This window comes from Pomacea canaliculata, linkage group LG10 (genome assembly GCF_003073045.1).
Source record: "Pomacea canaliculata isolate SZHN2017 linkage group LG10, ASM307304v1, whole genome shotgun sequence".
In the NCBI taxonomy this organism is placed as follows: Eukaryota; Metazoa; Mollusca; class Gastropoda; order Architaenioglossa; family Ampullariidae; genus Pomacea; species Pomacea canaliculata.
Window position 1 is genome coordinate 19993618 of NC_037599.1, and position 16770 is coordinate 20010387.

General features: G+C 43.5%; 1 protein-coding gene across 3 annotated transcripts in view; it reads left to right on the forward strand.

The window, feature by feature from the left end:
• LOC112573113 overlaps window positions 1–16770 on the forward strand; it is a 95629-nt gene that overhangs the window by 43898 nt on the left and 34961 nt on the right. For 2 of the 3 annotated variants that reach the window (XM_025253160.1, XM_025253158.1), the window contains one exon: window positions 15789–15968. The exons of the other annotated variant lie outside the window; for it this stretch is intronic. In XM_025253160.1, the coding sequence (XP_025108945.1) occupies window positions 15789–15968 (180 nt within the window). The remainder of the gene's footprint in view (window positions 1–15788; window positions 15969–16770) is intronic. 3 annotated transcript variants of the gene reach the window in all.

Consider the following 16770-nt stretch of genomic DNA (forward strand, 5'->3'; position numbering starts at 1 on the left):
GTCACCAGCCAGCAAGAAGCTGTTGCAAACGAGATGCAACACAAAAATTAACTCCCTTTGACTGAAGAGGAGAGTTAACGACCTTGACGCATCCCCACGCAGGCCGTCGGATTCATCTACTGCTTCTCGGCGAAGTCTCGTGAATGATTGATGAGGCGATCGGTGATGTTATCGGTCCGGTTCCTGGGCCACCTCAGGTCTCGCCTCCTGCCTTTCGTCTGTGGGAAGCACCAGCTTGTTTCACGTTTAATCGCGGTTTTCTCGAAGTGAAACGATCTGTCATGGCGTGACAGCCGAGGCCTCGTTGCCAGCGGTTCATCGCCGACGGTCTCGGCGAGTGTTTCCGTCAGGTGGTTCTGCTCCTTCTACGATTACCCAGCCGTGAGAGAAGGTTGTTAGCAGGGCTACAACCTCCTTCAGCCTCATATCTGTCATTTTCCAACCCTTCTGTGAACTTACCAGCGTTTAAATGAGGCTCTGTGGCTGTGGGCCCGGTGCTCAGTACTACTCAGTGAGTGCTGGGTGTCAGGACTAGGAGCAGTAACTGACCCGGGGTGGTTAAGGCTGGGGTTACTTCTCTGGTGGATTGGGGTGCGAACCCTGGTGGCTGGTTAGGGCTACGGCCTTTTAGTGATTAGTAATGGAGCAGAAGGTTGAAACCTTCGATTCCTGCTTGGGTCAGTTGCTGGATTAACCTGCCTTGTCGACAACCGGGGAAAGGGTACCCGACTTACCAGAGATGGTGAAAGCAGTGGAAAGAGACTCTTATTGTCTTCCATATCCGAGCTCTGAGCATGTTGAACATCCTACATCTTCATTCCGTACTCCCATGAAGGTTAAGGACTTCAAGCGAATAAGTCTTTTCAGATGAGTCATCTACCAATTCCTCCAATCTTTACTAATATATAACTTAATATGTAAAGACATATAATACATCCCTTAAGGACAACTTTATGCAAAGTCAGGTTCGATTAGGGTATCACTTCTTATCTGGGTTTGATATCAAACCGTCTGTGGCTGTTTCTATGCCGGTCCCCCTGCGGGCGGCCTGTCACTTCAGTGTTTTATATTCCCATGATACCTGGCGAAGGAAAAAAAGAATGGTTTGGGTAATACCGGTCGATGAGGAAACCGTCGCAGAGAAAAGTTTGCTGAAAAATGGCAATGCTGGCTCATTTCACATGCTAATAGCAGCCCTGACCCACGCTGACCTCTGAGCGGAAAAGATGCAGAAATTCAGAAAGAAAACTGAATAAGTAATTTTATTATGGTGGAGGGGGGTGTTCAGTGAACTGACAGTGAAACCTGCGAGCTACCGTGGAACCTTTCTTTGATCGTCTTGCGTATTCAGAACTCACTTCATGAACCTATCACGTGACATTGCTGTCACCGAGACTTCGGAGACGAGTGTCAACAGGAGCTAGTGCTGACCTGAACCAGAGATATTTGTTCGAGAAGTTCAGTTGTCACTCCTCTATTTTAATAATTCCTCCTTAAAACATCAGTATTGTTTTCGTTTAGATAGAAAAAAAGTTTAAGTGCTTTGAACAAGTGTCTGTATGCAGATTCTCTTTTCCCACTTCACCATGCACTCAATGAGGATCTTGATGGAGACATACCCATCACAGGATTAGTTCATTATTTATTATTTGTGGAGGCGAGGGTCGTAATGCCTCTAAAACCTGTGAAAAGAGATCTCTTCGTCCTTTTCTAGTGCAGCTCTCTACCACAGCTTGTGTCACCGGCAAGTGATGATCTCGTTGTGCCCACGCGTTCTTCGGAGTTACAGGTTAGAGGTCAGGCTGCACCGGAAGTGAGTGCTACGTGGGGGCATTCTCGTGCTGTTTGCCGTAATGGAACTGCAGGTGGATCGTGTGTTGCGGTATGAGGGGTTCTTTAGGGAAGGGGGAAAGACTCTTGATAGCCACTCTCCTCGGTTAGTCTCGTTGATGCTAACATTTACCCAAACTCTGCATGCGCTGTCGATGTTCGATGATGAAAGGAAAGGTTAATGGAGTGGAAGGAGTGTGTCAGTGCATGCAAACACACATAATGTCTATCACTACTTTCAAAATAACAAGGGTCACGAATATTCGAAAACTTTCCTCTATTTTTTTGTTCTAGCCCTTTCTTTATTGACGGATACATTTTACCCCGAGTAACATGTAAACTGATAATGGAGATAAGTTGTGGCACGCTGGAGACTTCTTGTTCTTCTCAAGCTGCGACCACAAACAGCCTCCATCAGTCCACCCCGCTCGATGCCAGGAACAAGGGAGCTCAGTGGAGATGCTTGGCAGATGTGGCATCGACGCCGCCGAAAAAATCCAATATTCCGGCCGTCACCTGGCAACAGTTGCAGGCAATCAGCGATGATATTTGTCATAGGAAGCAGGCAAACTGATACATTTTACCGTGGAGACGTTCCGCCATATCTAATCGACCTTTGATGAGGGCACGATGACCCCGCTGAGACGAGCCAGACCAGCAGACGTCAGCCGCCTTATCGCTTGGACATTTCACGATGGTGGTGACCCTGATAGGGGACCACGTGTTTGTTGAGTCATAGGTCACATTTATATATTTATGGCAGATTTAGGAATACGAGTATACTGCTCTCAAAATACGAACTCGTCCAATCAGCTCGCATAAGTCAACATCTTACGAAGGACCGACCTCCGCCTACACCATCGGTATAAACATATACATAGAGTCTACAGACGGCCACTGTGCTCATATTCATAGTATTGTCGACACAACGCCAGGTCAAAGTGCAAAGGTTGCCAAATGCGATTCTCGTCTACCCGTGTCGTTCACGTACTAACCACGTACAACAACGTCATCGCGCCATTAACGCCGTTAGAATCGCCCTCCACCAGTTATCACCCTTGTGCGCGAGGGTTTGAAGTCTTGAGCGCCTTCCCTTTTCATGTTTCTTCCCAAGACTTCGGCCCACCTGCCTGAGAATGTACTGGGCATCACAGGCCAGGTATGTGGCCGCTGCCTTGACGAAGATCGCTCCGCCGTCAGCGCGCGCGCTGTTGTCTGTTGGCTGATGCTGTTGTCGCTGCTCGCGAGGTAAAAGCAAACAGAGCAATGCAAATCCTTGTCAACACCATGTTATGTTGTCATACCGCTCACGCAGAACCTTTCAGATCCCAACCGCCAGACTCAACTTTCTTTTTTTATTTCTTATTTCATTTTTTTTTTCTTCCCTCTTTCAATCATTTCCTCCTTCTGTCTTTTCTTCCCTTTTTCTTTCTTTATTTCGTCTCCGTTTCATGTTTCGTTTTTCTGTCTGTCTACCTTGTTTCTTCTTTCATTTTCTTTTCACTGTGTAGCTCTTTTATTGAGAAGTCAGTAATAGATTATTTATCACAGAGGTTGATAGTGCCAACGTCAGCGAAAAATCAATGAAGATAAAAGTAATTTCAAATCCCTCGCTCGGCCCTTCAGGTCTCTCAGGTCAAACTACACTCCATGTAATAAATTCCTAATGTTTTAGTAATCAATATTAAGTAGATTTTTGTAAATTTATTTAGTTTGTGCATTGCTTTACACTTTACCTGACTGATGCCTTGGAGAGGCTACAAAGGGAGATAAGAAATCGAAGAGCGAGGAAATTACATGGAAGTGAGATCAAACGAAATTGAACTTTTCCAGGTGCACTCGAAAATTGATAAATTGGACTTCAGAAGAAGTTATCGCAAGTGTTGTCACAGTGTGGTTACAGCAAGGCCGATCGAATTACATAAAATGTAAATCAAGAGTATGAACAGAAGCGAGCAATAAAAACACATCTTGCTTGCACACAAAGCATCAGTTGTAAGACAGGTAACACAGACAACAAAGGTGAATGCAATCATGTGTGTCGTCTGCTGCTGTTGCTCGCTTTGTAGATGCTGAACTCATTATGGAAGAACTGGCATGCGGCTTCTTTTAAGTTGTAACATGCTGATTTCGAGAAAATATGCCAAAAATGTGTTATAGATATATAACTAGGTAACACCTATTGAAAGTTTATTTTCTTCAAGCGGTTGAAATGTAGAAGTTGGTCGGGAGATTGGAGAAAATTCCCATCGGTATTCCATTTCCGGCTACATTACTGTAACTTCTTGCTTTCAGGCTTCCTCGCAAACCTTCCTCATGAACTCCAGGACTCCTGCCAGTCTAGTGCTTAGAACACAGGACCATCTTGGTTCCTCGTCATCTTCATTATCTTCACTCTCACATTCAGTACAAACTGTCCATGCTGTGTTTTCATTTCTTTTCTACCTGCTGCCCTGACAATTTCTTGTAAATATACACAGAAGCAAACATTTATCAAACAGCGATAACTATGAATGATTGGAAAACGAGCACAGCTTTGAAAAAGAATCACTGCCTTGATTGACATTGAAAATGCTTTCTAACAGTTTTTATACAAAACAGAACTGTTTAGTAATTCGTTCAACACAGTTGGACAGAAGTTGCCCGCAATTTTCGAGTCCCATAGCCTCGTTGTCATAGGGTCTGGGTACATTAGCCTGCTATCAGGATGCTCAGCTGCTAATATTTCAAATGTATTTGAACTGACTGCCGAGTGTTAACATCCATCACTGACAGTGCACCACACTCCTGACATGCGCAGAACGAAGAGCAGCCCTCTTCCTTCGCTTCCCTTTAACTATATTGAGAAATCAGATACAGTAACCATATGCTTTTAGGGTATGGGCGGAATTTGGGTTTTTTTTCAGTAACAAACCGGACGAGCCTTCATCTGTCGACTGTTTGATGTGAAGACGAGCGGCCAAACCACTAGGATGCTGTCATCTTTCCATTAAGAGGGAGTTGAAAAAATCGGCTAAATTTTTGCTTCATCAAGAGGGAGATAAAGATTTCAGCTAAACATCAAAGAAAGATGAAAATGTCAGCTAAATGTTATCGTACATCATTGAAAACACAAGTTAGTTAACAAGTTGGTTTGGCGGCCTATAAGTTGGAAGGATGCATGATGAAGACCTGTAAAAAGGAATCAGTCGGGGTTTATACACTGCACACACAAGTCTTGACTTCTCCCTGCGCCAGACGAGGAACCAGATCATTGACATCATTGCCCCCACACGAGGTCGTGACCCTCACACTGTCATCAGCAACATACTTGAGAAGAGGTACAAGCCTCGTTTGCGGTCTGTGCTTGTCCAACCTGTGGTCAAACTCTTGTCAACAAAAGCTGCAGGAAGCAGGCCCGGTGAAGAAGCCGCCAGTTCTGGAATCGGAACAGGAAGTGGGATGCTGGGAGGACATGAAAGAAAGCCGCTGCGTTGTTTGTTCAGTTTTCGGAAGTCGATCTAACGGCGGTCGATAACGGCTCAGCCTGGACATGCTGGTCCTCAGAGTGTGTGCGCATGCGCAGATTACTTCCGGCTGCCTGGAAACGGCACGTGCAGTGTCCTACACTCCTTGTGACCCCAGGCTCTCCTTCCTTAGAGGCCACCCTCCTCCCCCCCATACACAGACACACAGACACACACGCCCTGCCATTCATCGTCTTGCTTTTTCCTTCCGCTGTTTTACATTCATATGATAAAGTATTAACATTAATAAAGTATTAATACGCATCCTGTCATATCTTGAAATAGGAAGATGTGTTCCATGCATTGCCTTTACATATTTACATATTTACATTCCATGCTTGTCTATCACTAGACATGCATCTCGTATCATCTTTGAGAAGGCTTCTGAATATTTGTACTTATCTATATACAGTTCATCTCATATCATTTTTAATGCACGGGTCATAAAAATATTTTCTAAATGCAGAAACCCAGGAGCTTTGTTTACTGTTGCACAAAGTGTAAACACTTGCCTGGCGGCCCTTAATTCTCAAGTAAAGAGTACTTGCCACCCTTGTCAGAAACCGAGTGAAACAGGGAACACCATTCTCTTGCATGATCGCCGAGTTTTCTGAATTGAAAATACTTTGGATGCCGGCCAGGTAGCACTGTGCACCTTTATTTACCTGTCACGTGCGGTCCAAGATCAACTTCCGAGCGCTCGATAAAATTAGAAACTTAAGTCCAATGAAAAGTGGTCTGGTGTGGTCTTCCGGTTGTCTGCCATGACCGACCTCTGTCTGAACCCTTTCCTGTACAAAGGGGAGGTAACTTCGTAGCTGGAAGTCCGTTTTTTCGCCGTTTCTAACAAAAATCAATGTTAGATATCAAATGTTTGCACTTTTTTTCATTTCCCTGATGGATCTCAGCTGTCAGAACTCCCAAAGTCGCCCCGTTTCGCTTCTTTGAAGGAGTGATTTCCTCCTGTAAACTCTGTGCCAGCTTTTCGATGGAACGAAGAACCACTTTCAAACAATTCCCGCTTTTGTGAAGGATGGTTTGTGCTAACAAATCACTGTTAATGGATAGCTTCTGCGACAGACCTCCCTGAGTAAATCTCTGGTCAATTTCCGATGAAAAGGACAAACTGTAAGATGAGCAGAGAATCAGAGGGTTGTTGCAATATGCCCTAGAGAAATTTTGTAGAAACAGGAGCTGATTTTTTTTCTCATTTCTCTAGTTAGCTGCTGTTCTGGTCTGGATTACTGGCGGTTTATTCCTCAGCATCGTTTTCTCCCCGCTTGTAGTGAATTCTCGTACCTGGATGTTTGTTGCCTTGTTTTTAAAACAAACTTTTTTGAGGAAGATTCTTGGCTTAGCTTCTTAGAGTTCTGTGGAATGAATCCTAACCCCTTTGAATTTGGGCAAAGGTTACCAGAACTACAAGTCGTACCAGCCATCCAGGAGATGTCAAAAGACAGAAGAAGAGCTTTTCACACCCAGACTCTCTTGGATGGAAGTCGGGATTTTTGTCTTTGTAAAGAGAAGTCTTATGCTGGACTAATTTGCAATAGCATGGGCCCTCGGTCATTCCGTCCTGCTCTCCTTTGATCATCTCCTGTTTCCCTTCATGTCTGTGTCCAGTCTTATGATTGGTTGTGTAGGGTACGAAGACCTAGACATCTTTATTTCCTGCTCACGATGAACCCAGCTCACTCAAGAACATCTCTTTGTTCACACACGGACGATCATGGCAAGCTGATTGAAAGGTCATGCCGGGTTCGTGCTCACGAATAAGTTTATTCGATTACAAAAAACGACAAGCAATTAGTGAGAGTGAATAAATTCTGTTTGATCTTGCATGCTTAGAACAGTTTTTAGATGGTGCTGTTCGTTTTTTTATTTGTTTTTCTTTTATTCCTCGGTTGGGTCTTTCTCTTGATATGTCAGATGGTACATGTTGCTTTGAAAACTTTTGTAGCCATCTTGATTACGATGGTTTGATATTTATGTTAGTACTTGATAAAAAAGAATATCAAAAGCATGGACACAAACACACAGATACACACATACCCGCAGATAGAGACAGATTTATATACACTGACACTACACACCCATATAGATGTATACACACTGATACATACACATACCAGATATAAATATACAAACTGATTATACACACGTGGTCTGAGCTTCACTCATCCATTTGGCTTGAAAATGAAAAGTCCTTTTGCCTACCCAGAAAGTGTCTACCTGGTTCATCATGAAAGGTCAAGGCCGCTAAAGGTGAAAGTTGTCTTCTCATTCTTTTCACAAGATAAGGGGTGGAGGCTATTTTTATGTCCATAGAAATAGGAAATTTCATGAATACTGTTGTTCTTTGTATCGTTGTGAGATGCCGAGGATGCACGTGACTGTGAGTAAACTGACACCCGCCATTCTCACCTTCACTCCCTCCCCACTCACTCCCCTCCAGTCCGAGACATTCCGCGCATTGAGGCTGTAGTAAGGTGACCAGACGTTTCGGGGGCGAAAGCGGGACACGTGCCGATGATGGTGTCGTCACCGTCAAAAAACGGCGAAAAAAGTGATTTTTAAAGACAACTGGGACATTTGATGGACTTGCCAGAAAGCCAGAAAGCGGGACATTGGGCTTCCCGCCCGATATTCAGGCGGGACACGAGGTCAAAAGCGGGACTGTCCCGCCAAATGCGGGACGTCTGGTCACCTTAGGCTGTAGGGAAGGTTGGTGCCATGTCTCTGAGTCTGTTGAGGAATGAGAAAGTAGCACTTAACCCCGGCCCCCTAGCGGCAGGTCGCCGGTACAGCGCACACTACTTGTGGCTGCTGGAGCCTCGCAACGTGCAGCACGTGCAGAGCAACTACACGGCCTGGCTGCCAGCAACACCTTCTGCAAGGTCTCTCTTGGCACTGACCCTGGACTCTAGTCAAGGCGAGGGTTAATATCCGACCTGCGTGCTCCACGTGGTGGGCAAAACCATGGCTGGTGAAAGTTATAAATACTGGAAATTCTGTAGGGCAATATCATGGCCAGATGGTCATTCTTGTTGTGAGTCAGATGATTTGAGAAAACAGAGAGGTGATCGACAGGGAGAGAATTGATGGTGAGATAAGAATGCTGCATGGGCTAATCAAGGCGAGGAAGGAACGAGGATGATGTCATGAGGATGTAGATGATGTGAGCTGCAGAAATCTTAGCTTAACTCAAAAGCCCACAGAAACTGTGTTTATGAGCATGGTTGGGGAGGCCTAAGTTAAAAAAAGCTCGTAAGACAATGAAACAAAAATCTAGAACAAAACTAAAACTAAACACATTCATATCACTCGTTATCTAGCCACCAACACACCTTGAAGACCAGCAACAGACGCTAGGAGAAAAACTCTAAGTTGCTATAGCAACAGAGAAAATAGCAATGGATGGTAATCCGACTGTCTCATCAGTCTTGGAAATGGCGAATAACAAAATCCGCGAGTTAATTAAAGTCTGGAGGGAGGACAAGCTGTGTTGTATATAACAGACAAGGATCCAGACCTTTGCCTCACTTTTCTAGAGAATGGTGTTGGCTGCTGTCTCCCATGGCAACAAAAGTCTCATTCAGACTTCCCTAATAGTAAAGACATTAAAACTTGAAGATCAAACAGCAGGAGGGGGAGGGGAATGGCGGTAAAGATTTGTGGTCAACACAAGCTGATTGTTGCATCCAGCAGAAGCTAACTTATTCAAAGCAGAAAAAAAAACCCTAAAACTTTGTCGAATAATTTGTTTTCAAATTATTTTTCTAATAGCAAAGCGCCTTTTTCCATTGGTATCAAACCTGAAGCTTTGACTGACTGCATGCTTGAACACAATTTGCTAGGGTTCATCAGTCAGGGACCTGCCAGTGATAAACACTCGTACCTCCACACTCGCCGATCGTGAAGAAGCGAAAAATTCTTCTCTGCTGTCCAACATGTCTTCAAACTCTGGAAGAAGCTAGAGTTGGCAATGGAGATGTCTGATCCTTTTTTTTTTTCTTTTCGTCTTTCATGCTGGCTTTCTTGAACTAGTTGAAGTTCCTGGCTGATTAAAGCGATAGAAAGATGCTGATACAAAAATATCTTTGTCCCTACGGACAGCACGTGCTGGCGACGGTGAGTGCCGGAGATCGATTACAGTTCTATTTCTGTACAGGTAGCCTGCGCGCACACCTGCAGCTCCTCCTTCCACCCAGTCTCCTCCCCGCACCCTCCTTCCTCCTATCTCCACTATTCCTCTTACACACCTCTGTGTTTCTAGCCTGACTACTTTCAATCCGTTCTTCCTCGTTAGGGTCAACAAATGTTAGAAAGGTAAGAACAAAGGTGGAGCTTTTACTTTCAGCTGATAAAAAAGAAAAATAGTTTTTAATTTCATGTAGGCAGCGAAGATTTGTTACTGTTTGACAGAGTTCACTGGTGTGGGGAGGTTGCACAATAGGGTGGTGAGGGGATTGAACAGTAAAATTATGGTACATGGGGCAGGGAGGACCTTTAACATATGAGTATTATACGTAGGTCTCTGGCAGTCACGTGGTAGTCTGTAATCGAAGTCTTCCTTCTTGCCTTCATAGCCGGTGGTAGAATTAATTTTGCTTCTAAAGATTTTTTTTAAAGTTTCGTTTTTTGTAGTTGTTTCTTTTGGAATGTAGTGGTTGTTCATCTCAAGTCAGACTCAAAGTTTAAGCATGTTGCATGACGGGACTGTTCCGAGTCAGGTATTGTCTGGAATGCTTGAGAATATTTACGACCTTGGAGTTCCAGGTGAAGTGAGTGTTTCTCTTGTTTTCGTTTGACTGGAGTCCAAGAGTCTAAAAGAGCTGTTGGCATTGGATTGGCAATTATCTGCTGCAAAGTGCAGTCTCTTTAGCTTTCTTACAGCCCTCGCTCTGTCTGGCTAATTTGTCCACCTGTAGTCCTTTATTTCTTCTTCATATCCTGTGTGCTGTCGTCTGTATATCACTTTCAATTTTCTGTCTGTCTGTCTGTCTGTCTGTCTGTCTGTCTGTCTGTCTGTGTGCGGTCAGTCTTAACTCATAATTGCAACTCATCTTTATTACTGTCGTTTTTTTGCTTGGGTGTTGATGACAACTTTCTGAATACTCATAATCTAGGCTGGGTCTTTGATATTGAACATGTACATTGCCTTAATCAGGAATCTTAATGTTAATGATTATAATTGTTGTTGTTCACTTCCCCTTGACATTGGCTCAGGCCTATTCAGTAAAAGCTCACTTCCCTCCTTATTTTTTATTTCTCTATCCTTCTTTTTCTGTCACGAGACTTCCTGGAGGATTCCCACTTTTTGTGACTTTGCTCTCGTCAGTCATCTTCAACATCATCAACCACCTCCTCCGGACATTCCATCCGCCTCCGTGTATTGTTTTCTGCTTTTTTCGTGTTTATCTCTCTTTATTCAACACAATGCACACACTCACGGAGACAATAAAAATGATCAGCTACATCCTAACATTTTTTATTTATTCAGATCATTCCATATTAGCCAATCCGATATATCGTCTGTTTTCTGAGACACACTTCCGTTAAATCAAGTTAAAGAAAAAAAATATTTACGATTAATAAAAGCAGAATCAGAGACACTCTTCCGTAAAATGAGGCTCCCAAAAAAGTTGTATTTTACGAGTTTAAAAAAAACAGTTGGCACCTGTAGGCCCACTGACTTCATTATTGTAACGAAGGCGGTTTAGCGAGGGCCACCACACTAGTAATAGCGGCGCACGAGAGGGTTTGAATTAAAACAGCATTTAACCGAAAAAACTAGCTGCAAAGCAGACTGGATGCTTAAATTAACGGCCATTCTAGTCAACCCTTAATTCAATCTCGCCTCGACCGCAGACCTCCTGCCAAATGTTATGAAAACCTTCATCTTCACCACCCTGTCCTCTCTTATCTTAATGATCGGCTGTTCTCCATCATCTCTGGCACCGGCCCTGCTTCACGGCAGCTTTTCTTTTTCTTTTTCTTTCTTTTTTCATGCTGTATTTATGAGCTACAAGAGAGACTTTAGTGGTGTCTGGCGTTAATGACATTCTATAAAAACAAAAAGTAATTATTCTGAAAAATAATGCATGCTCTTGCTTATTCCGATGATGATGATATTCCTGATAAATAAACTGTTTTTCATGGTTTTGTGTGCAAGATGAAGCAAGGGTATCGTAAGTCACATGATCTTTAACTCCCAGTCAACATGAGCTGCATTTTTGCTTACCAAGTCATTTACCAAGTAAACTGTACAACGGTTTGTTGTCTGTATATTTAAATGTCTTCTGTATGTTAAGTACACGTTGTTTCATGACTACAAACTTAACTCTTCTAAAGAAATAACCAAAGGTGAGGTAGATGTGAAGCAGGGTTTGCAGCTCGAACTTTCTTCACAACCCGTTAGTGATAAAGTTGTTAATCAGACCTTTCTTCACAAGCCACCAGCCTCATTAATGTTAATCAAACCCTCATAAAGTAGGGCGTGGGGAGGGTTAAGGACCTGACTGACGATAACATCTTAGGGGCGGGTATGGGGGAGCTCAAGGTTCACACGATGGTAAATTAATCGAAAATTTCTTGTTAAGACCATCAACATTTATAATTGTTTCTCTTGAGGTGTTGGTAATCCCGAGTTAATTGGGAAAAGATGAAGGGAGAGCAGAAAATGAGACGTAGACATATAGACCTCCGTCTTTCACTCCTTTAAACAAATTAAAGCATCTGTTGATATGATCAGGAAACCTCTGACATATTTGTTTACCTTGCTGATGTTCCTTGTGGTTCAAGAAATTGTCCTTAGCGGGTAAACATCACTTGCAGCTTGTTGCATGCTTTTCTCATATATTTCTGTGTCTGTAGGGAAATGAAGTCTCGTCTACTGCCATGTCCTCTGCTCTTTATTTTATCTACACATTGCTCTCCTGCACCGTTGTTGATCACTGGTCAGTTATCTAGTCTCCAAACACAACAAATCGTTAAAAAAATGTTTGTGGTTATATCTTCTCCGAGTTGTTTGTGGTTCATTGATTCTATCTTGTCTGAAAAGTCAGGGATCGCTTGGTGGGCTGAAACACTTATCACTGAATGTTAGTTTGATTACCTCCCCTGTATGCTACCTTCTGTTTTAGGATTCCCTCCCCTTCGACTTGATGAAACCATGGAGCTCCGACCTTTTGAAGCATCCATTACTTGTTCCCTTGTGTTAAACGCTTTTCTCATTTAATGTTGCTGTATATCCTGAAGCCTGGGTTCATTAGCACGGCTCAGGTGAGAAATATTTCTAGTTCATGTTGTGCTTAATTACACAGCAGTGCCGGTGTGCTGCTGGTGAACAGAGCTGTGTGTCGGCTACAATCATATACACGAAAAGTTCGTGGAAACTTTTAGAAACTTCTACACTGTTACAACACTCTTCCCCCTTCTCTCTCTCTTGATTTGCATACACAGGTGAGTCGTATAAACACCTGGTCCACATCCTCTACAGCCGCGACTGCTTTTCACTGACTTGACCGTGGCAGGCGAGGAGGCTTTGTTGTTAAGAACCGGTTTTCTCAGGTGAGAATGATTCATACCTGGGTTTGCAGGCGATACCGAAATTCGAGTGAGCACTCTAAAGGTGACTCACCTACACTTGCTAGGTAAAGCAAACACGACTCATTACACAGCCATGCGAAGTTTTAATACCTTTCTCCTTCACACGAGGAAACTTGAGAGGACCGACCCAATTATGGAAGGACTGTGTCTGGTGCGTGGGAGGCTGGGGGAGGAACAGAATAATTACAAAGTGTAAAGAAATGCAGTATGCTTGAAATAGTTTAGACATACGTGGAAATGCAAATTGTACCAAAAAAAGTAGAATTTGAAACATAGAAAGACCATCGATTTCTGTACCCGGGGTGTGCGCAAGTCAAGTCTTTTATGTCATCGCAGTACTAAAGCCTGTTAGTTATAGTTCATACCTTGCCACAAGCTTTGCCTTCAGGCTATACACCTATTTAGAAACAAAGAACAAAAAGAATAATCTATTGTCCTCATGTTTCCCAGATTAGCTTAAATCAGCTTCCTTTGGGATTTGTTCTTTCATTTTCTCTTTTCTTTCATTTTCTTATTGCCAGTTATGTTGCTGACCTCAACCTGAAAGTCTGGCAACCTGTTTTTCTTGTAATAATTTTTATCTGTCCATCTTGTCCTCAAGTTTCCCGTTGCTTTTCTTCAGAACCTTCCACACTCTCCGCCTCGCCCTAAAGGTATTTGAAGAGGGATCCTTTATATCATCAACTTGAGAACGTTATCTCTATAAAGGATGTTCAAGCGCTCGCCAAGAGTAGCGCCTTCTCTGCATTCTAAGAGTTGAATACCCTTTTACCTACCCACCCACCCTGTGCACCCTCACACTCCGAACATTGCAATGGAGAAAGGTATCCAGCTACAAACTTTCAGAGGTTGTCGACCTTTGTACCTCAGATGTAAACAGCCTGCAGCGCCGCGCCAGCTTTGCCAAGCGTGCATCTCAGAGAGGAAACCTGTCCTCAGGCCATTGGTTAATAACGCACCACGTGAACTCTTGCAAGTGTGAGTCAAAATCAGAACGTAACGCGTTGTGTAACTTCCGGTTGCTAGGTAACAACGCTTGTTGACGATGTGAGTGCCTTCGCAGCCTGGATACACCTTTGACCCTCACCACAATCACGTGGATGGCTTAGGAACGTCATGTGACCACGTGGCGAACGTTACTCTGCTTTGGCTACGTCACCGCTCACCTCGGGCAATACGTCACCTCCCACGACTTCTGTGAGCGCGTGCAAACAAACGGAACTGCAGCACGAGGTAGACGCCAAGCCTCACGACGGAACAAAGATGGTTTTGTGTGTCAAGACAACAGAGGCATTGTTTACTAATTATATTTACAAGCAGGGCGTGTTTATTCTTCCCTTGATCGACTTCTCCGATCTCTTTCTCTCTCTTCCCCCCTCTCGCTCTTCTGGAATTAATAAACAGATTTAAATTCACTAAAGTTTGCTAGTCTATAAAATAGTAACGGTCAAAATGTCCCCTAGACTTTTACACTATTATCTTCCAAAATAATAGTAGGGTCCCTCATGCTCAGTGCTCTGGAGCCAAGAATCCTTTAATTTGAGACGAGCCTGAAATATGTAGCGTTATAAAGAACACCTGTCCTTCACACCTGCAATAAGTGGAATCCAGTTTATACCCGTTATATAAGACTTGTAAAATGTTTTTATCAAAACCTTTGATCGCCTCCAGCGGCCTGTCGTATGTAAAAATAAATAAAAATAAATCTCTCCTATCACTAAACCCATATAAAAAAAAAACCGATATATATATATCTTGATTACTAAAAATTAACAAAATTAATCAAAATGAACTTCATGTTTGTACATGTAATCTTGTTTCCCTGTTATTTTATTGTAGTGTCTGATTCGTAGTAGTATAGTGCTTTCGTCACTTTTTTTAATTGATGGCTAGATGTGAAAAAACATAAATTTTGTTTATTCTGTAACCGTCATAAATAATATTTGTTGTTTGTATTTCTCCCGCTTTCTCTTTCTCTCTTTATCTCTCTTTCACTCTATCTCACTGCGCGCGCAACCTATTTGCACCCTGTAGTCAGACATGCTTGTTCATTTCTCAGTTTGATCTTTACTTTTCAATTAATTATCTACAATCATATGGGTAAACGCCGAAACATTGGCCCAGAGGGATCATACGTATATAGACAAATTACAGGTGTTTACCTGTACAAAATGGTGGACCTCACCCTTTTTGTCGTACCTACTTGTTACGAGCACTGGAGGCGTCCTAACTCCTGTTCACAGAAGGAGATAACTCCTGCCCTTTCGGGAGTGTTTTTTGCGATCGTGAGGAGGAGTTCCGGACTCCAGTTGAAACTTGCCGCATGGCGATCCGCAGAAAACCTTAACAACTGAATATTAGCAGTTTGCTACATTGTTCTTTTGCATGCTACAGAGTGGTGTTATCTCCCCTAACCACTAACGTCCCCTTGTTGCTCCAAGTTCATTACTAAAATTTGTTTTAGGTATTGTGGAATGTGCTGGCTGCCTTCTTGTGTTTTGTCTTGACTAATGTAGAGAGTATGTAGATAACATGGTTGTCACATGCTGTACTAATGTTTGCTGTGGTGCGGTGATGCTCGAGCGCGTGAGGTTGGAGGGAGCGGAGGAGTTCAAGTGAGAGAGAGAGAGTGTGTTATACATCTGAGTCAGCGAGTGAGTGCGCGTGCAATGTGTGAGACTGTCCCTGCATGCTCCCACCCCGTCCCACGGGCTTTCAGTGCGCATGCCCATAGAGAAAGACTGGTTGCTTGCCTCTTGTGTCCCGCCAACTGTCTTGCAGACTGTGGACGCTGATGACCTCTCTGATGACCTCTCTGATGTTTTTGCTCTCTATGTCCAGCCTTCACAGCAGTAGCACGGGTTCCCCCGACTCCTTGTCCCCCTATCGGGACTCCTGCAATCGCGTGCTTGTTTTGCACGACCCCCAGGGTCAAGGCCTGGGGTCACCCCTGGACGTACCCAACAACGCCATCTTCGTCACAGATCACGTCACGGGCTGGCCACTGAAACGATCCCCCAGGTAAGAGGGCCGCACCCGATTGGTGGCCCCTCGTGATGCTGTTGTCACGTGATCCTCTACTTAACACAGTAGCTGCTACGTCCCTTTGGTGTGTCACACCCAGTCCCCGTACATGTTTTCTCGTATCCTTGTGTTTGTTACAAACATGGCGCCGTAGCACTTGATGTTGTCTCGGGAGTCTGTGTCCTCCATTACCACGTGATGGAGGCGTGTTGTACGTGCAGATGACATTTCTTCCTTCTAAAAGTTTGTACCACAGAAACGAATCAAGAAATAAGTTCGAAACTGTTGACTCCAGTCCACCGACACACATTTCAAGCTTTTTAGGACTAGTAAGGTAAAAACAAATTGTCTAATAACTTGGTAAAGCTCGGTGTAAAATACTTTCAAACTCCAAGTGAATTCTTTTCCGTCCTACAAGCATCACCATTCACATAAAGAGGTCATCATCACAAAGGTCATGATAGCGCATAGATACACTGAAGACCAGCCAGTGGGAAAGCTGGGAAGTAGTACCTTGACCTGAGCTCTACCCAGTCATTAGAAAAACAACAAAATGTCCACCCCAGTGCAAGTTATTAGCTTGCTTACTTTATTGTTTATTTTGCCTAGGTTTTTTCCTAATTGTTTTGTCTTTGTCTCACAATTAGTCTTTGCGATTAGGTCCTCTCCGTGACCTCCGAGATAAGTTGTTCGCAATATAACTAAATGTTGCTGCACATTTTATCACTAAGTTTCAGTTCCACCCACAATTTCTGCCAAGCTTACTTGGACGGAAATTTTGGAGACACTGTGATCGCAA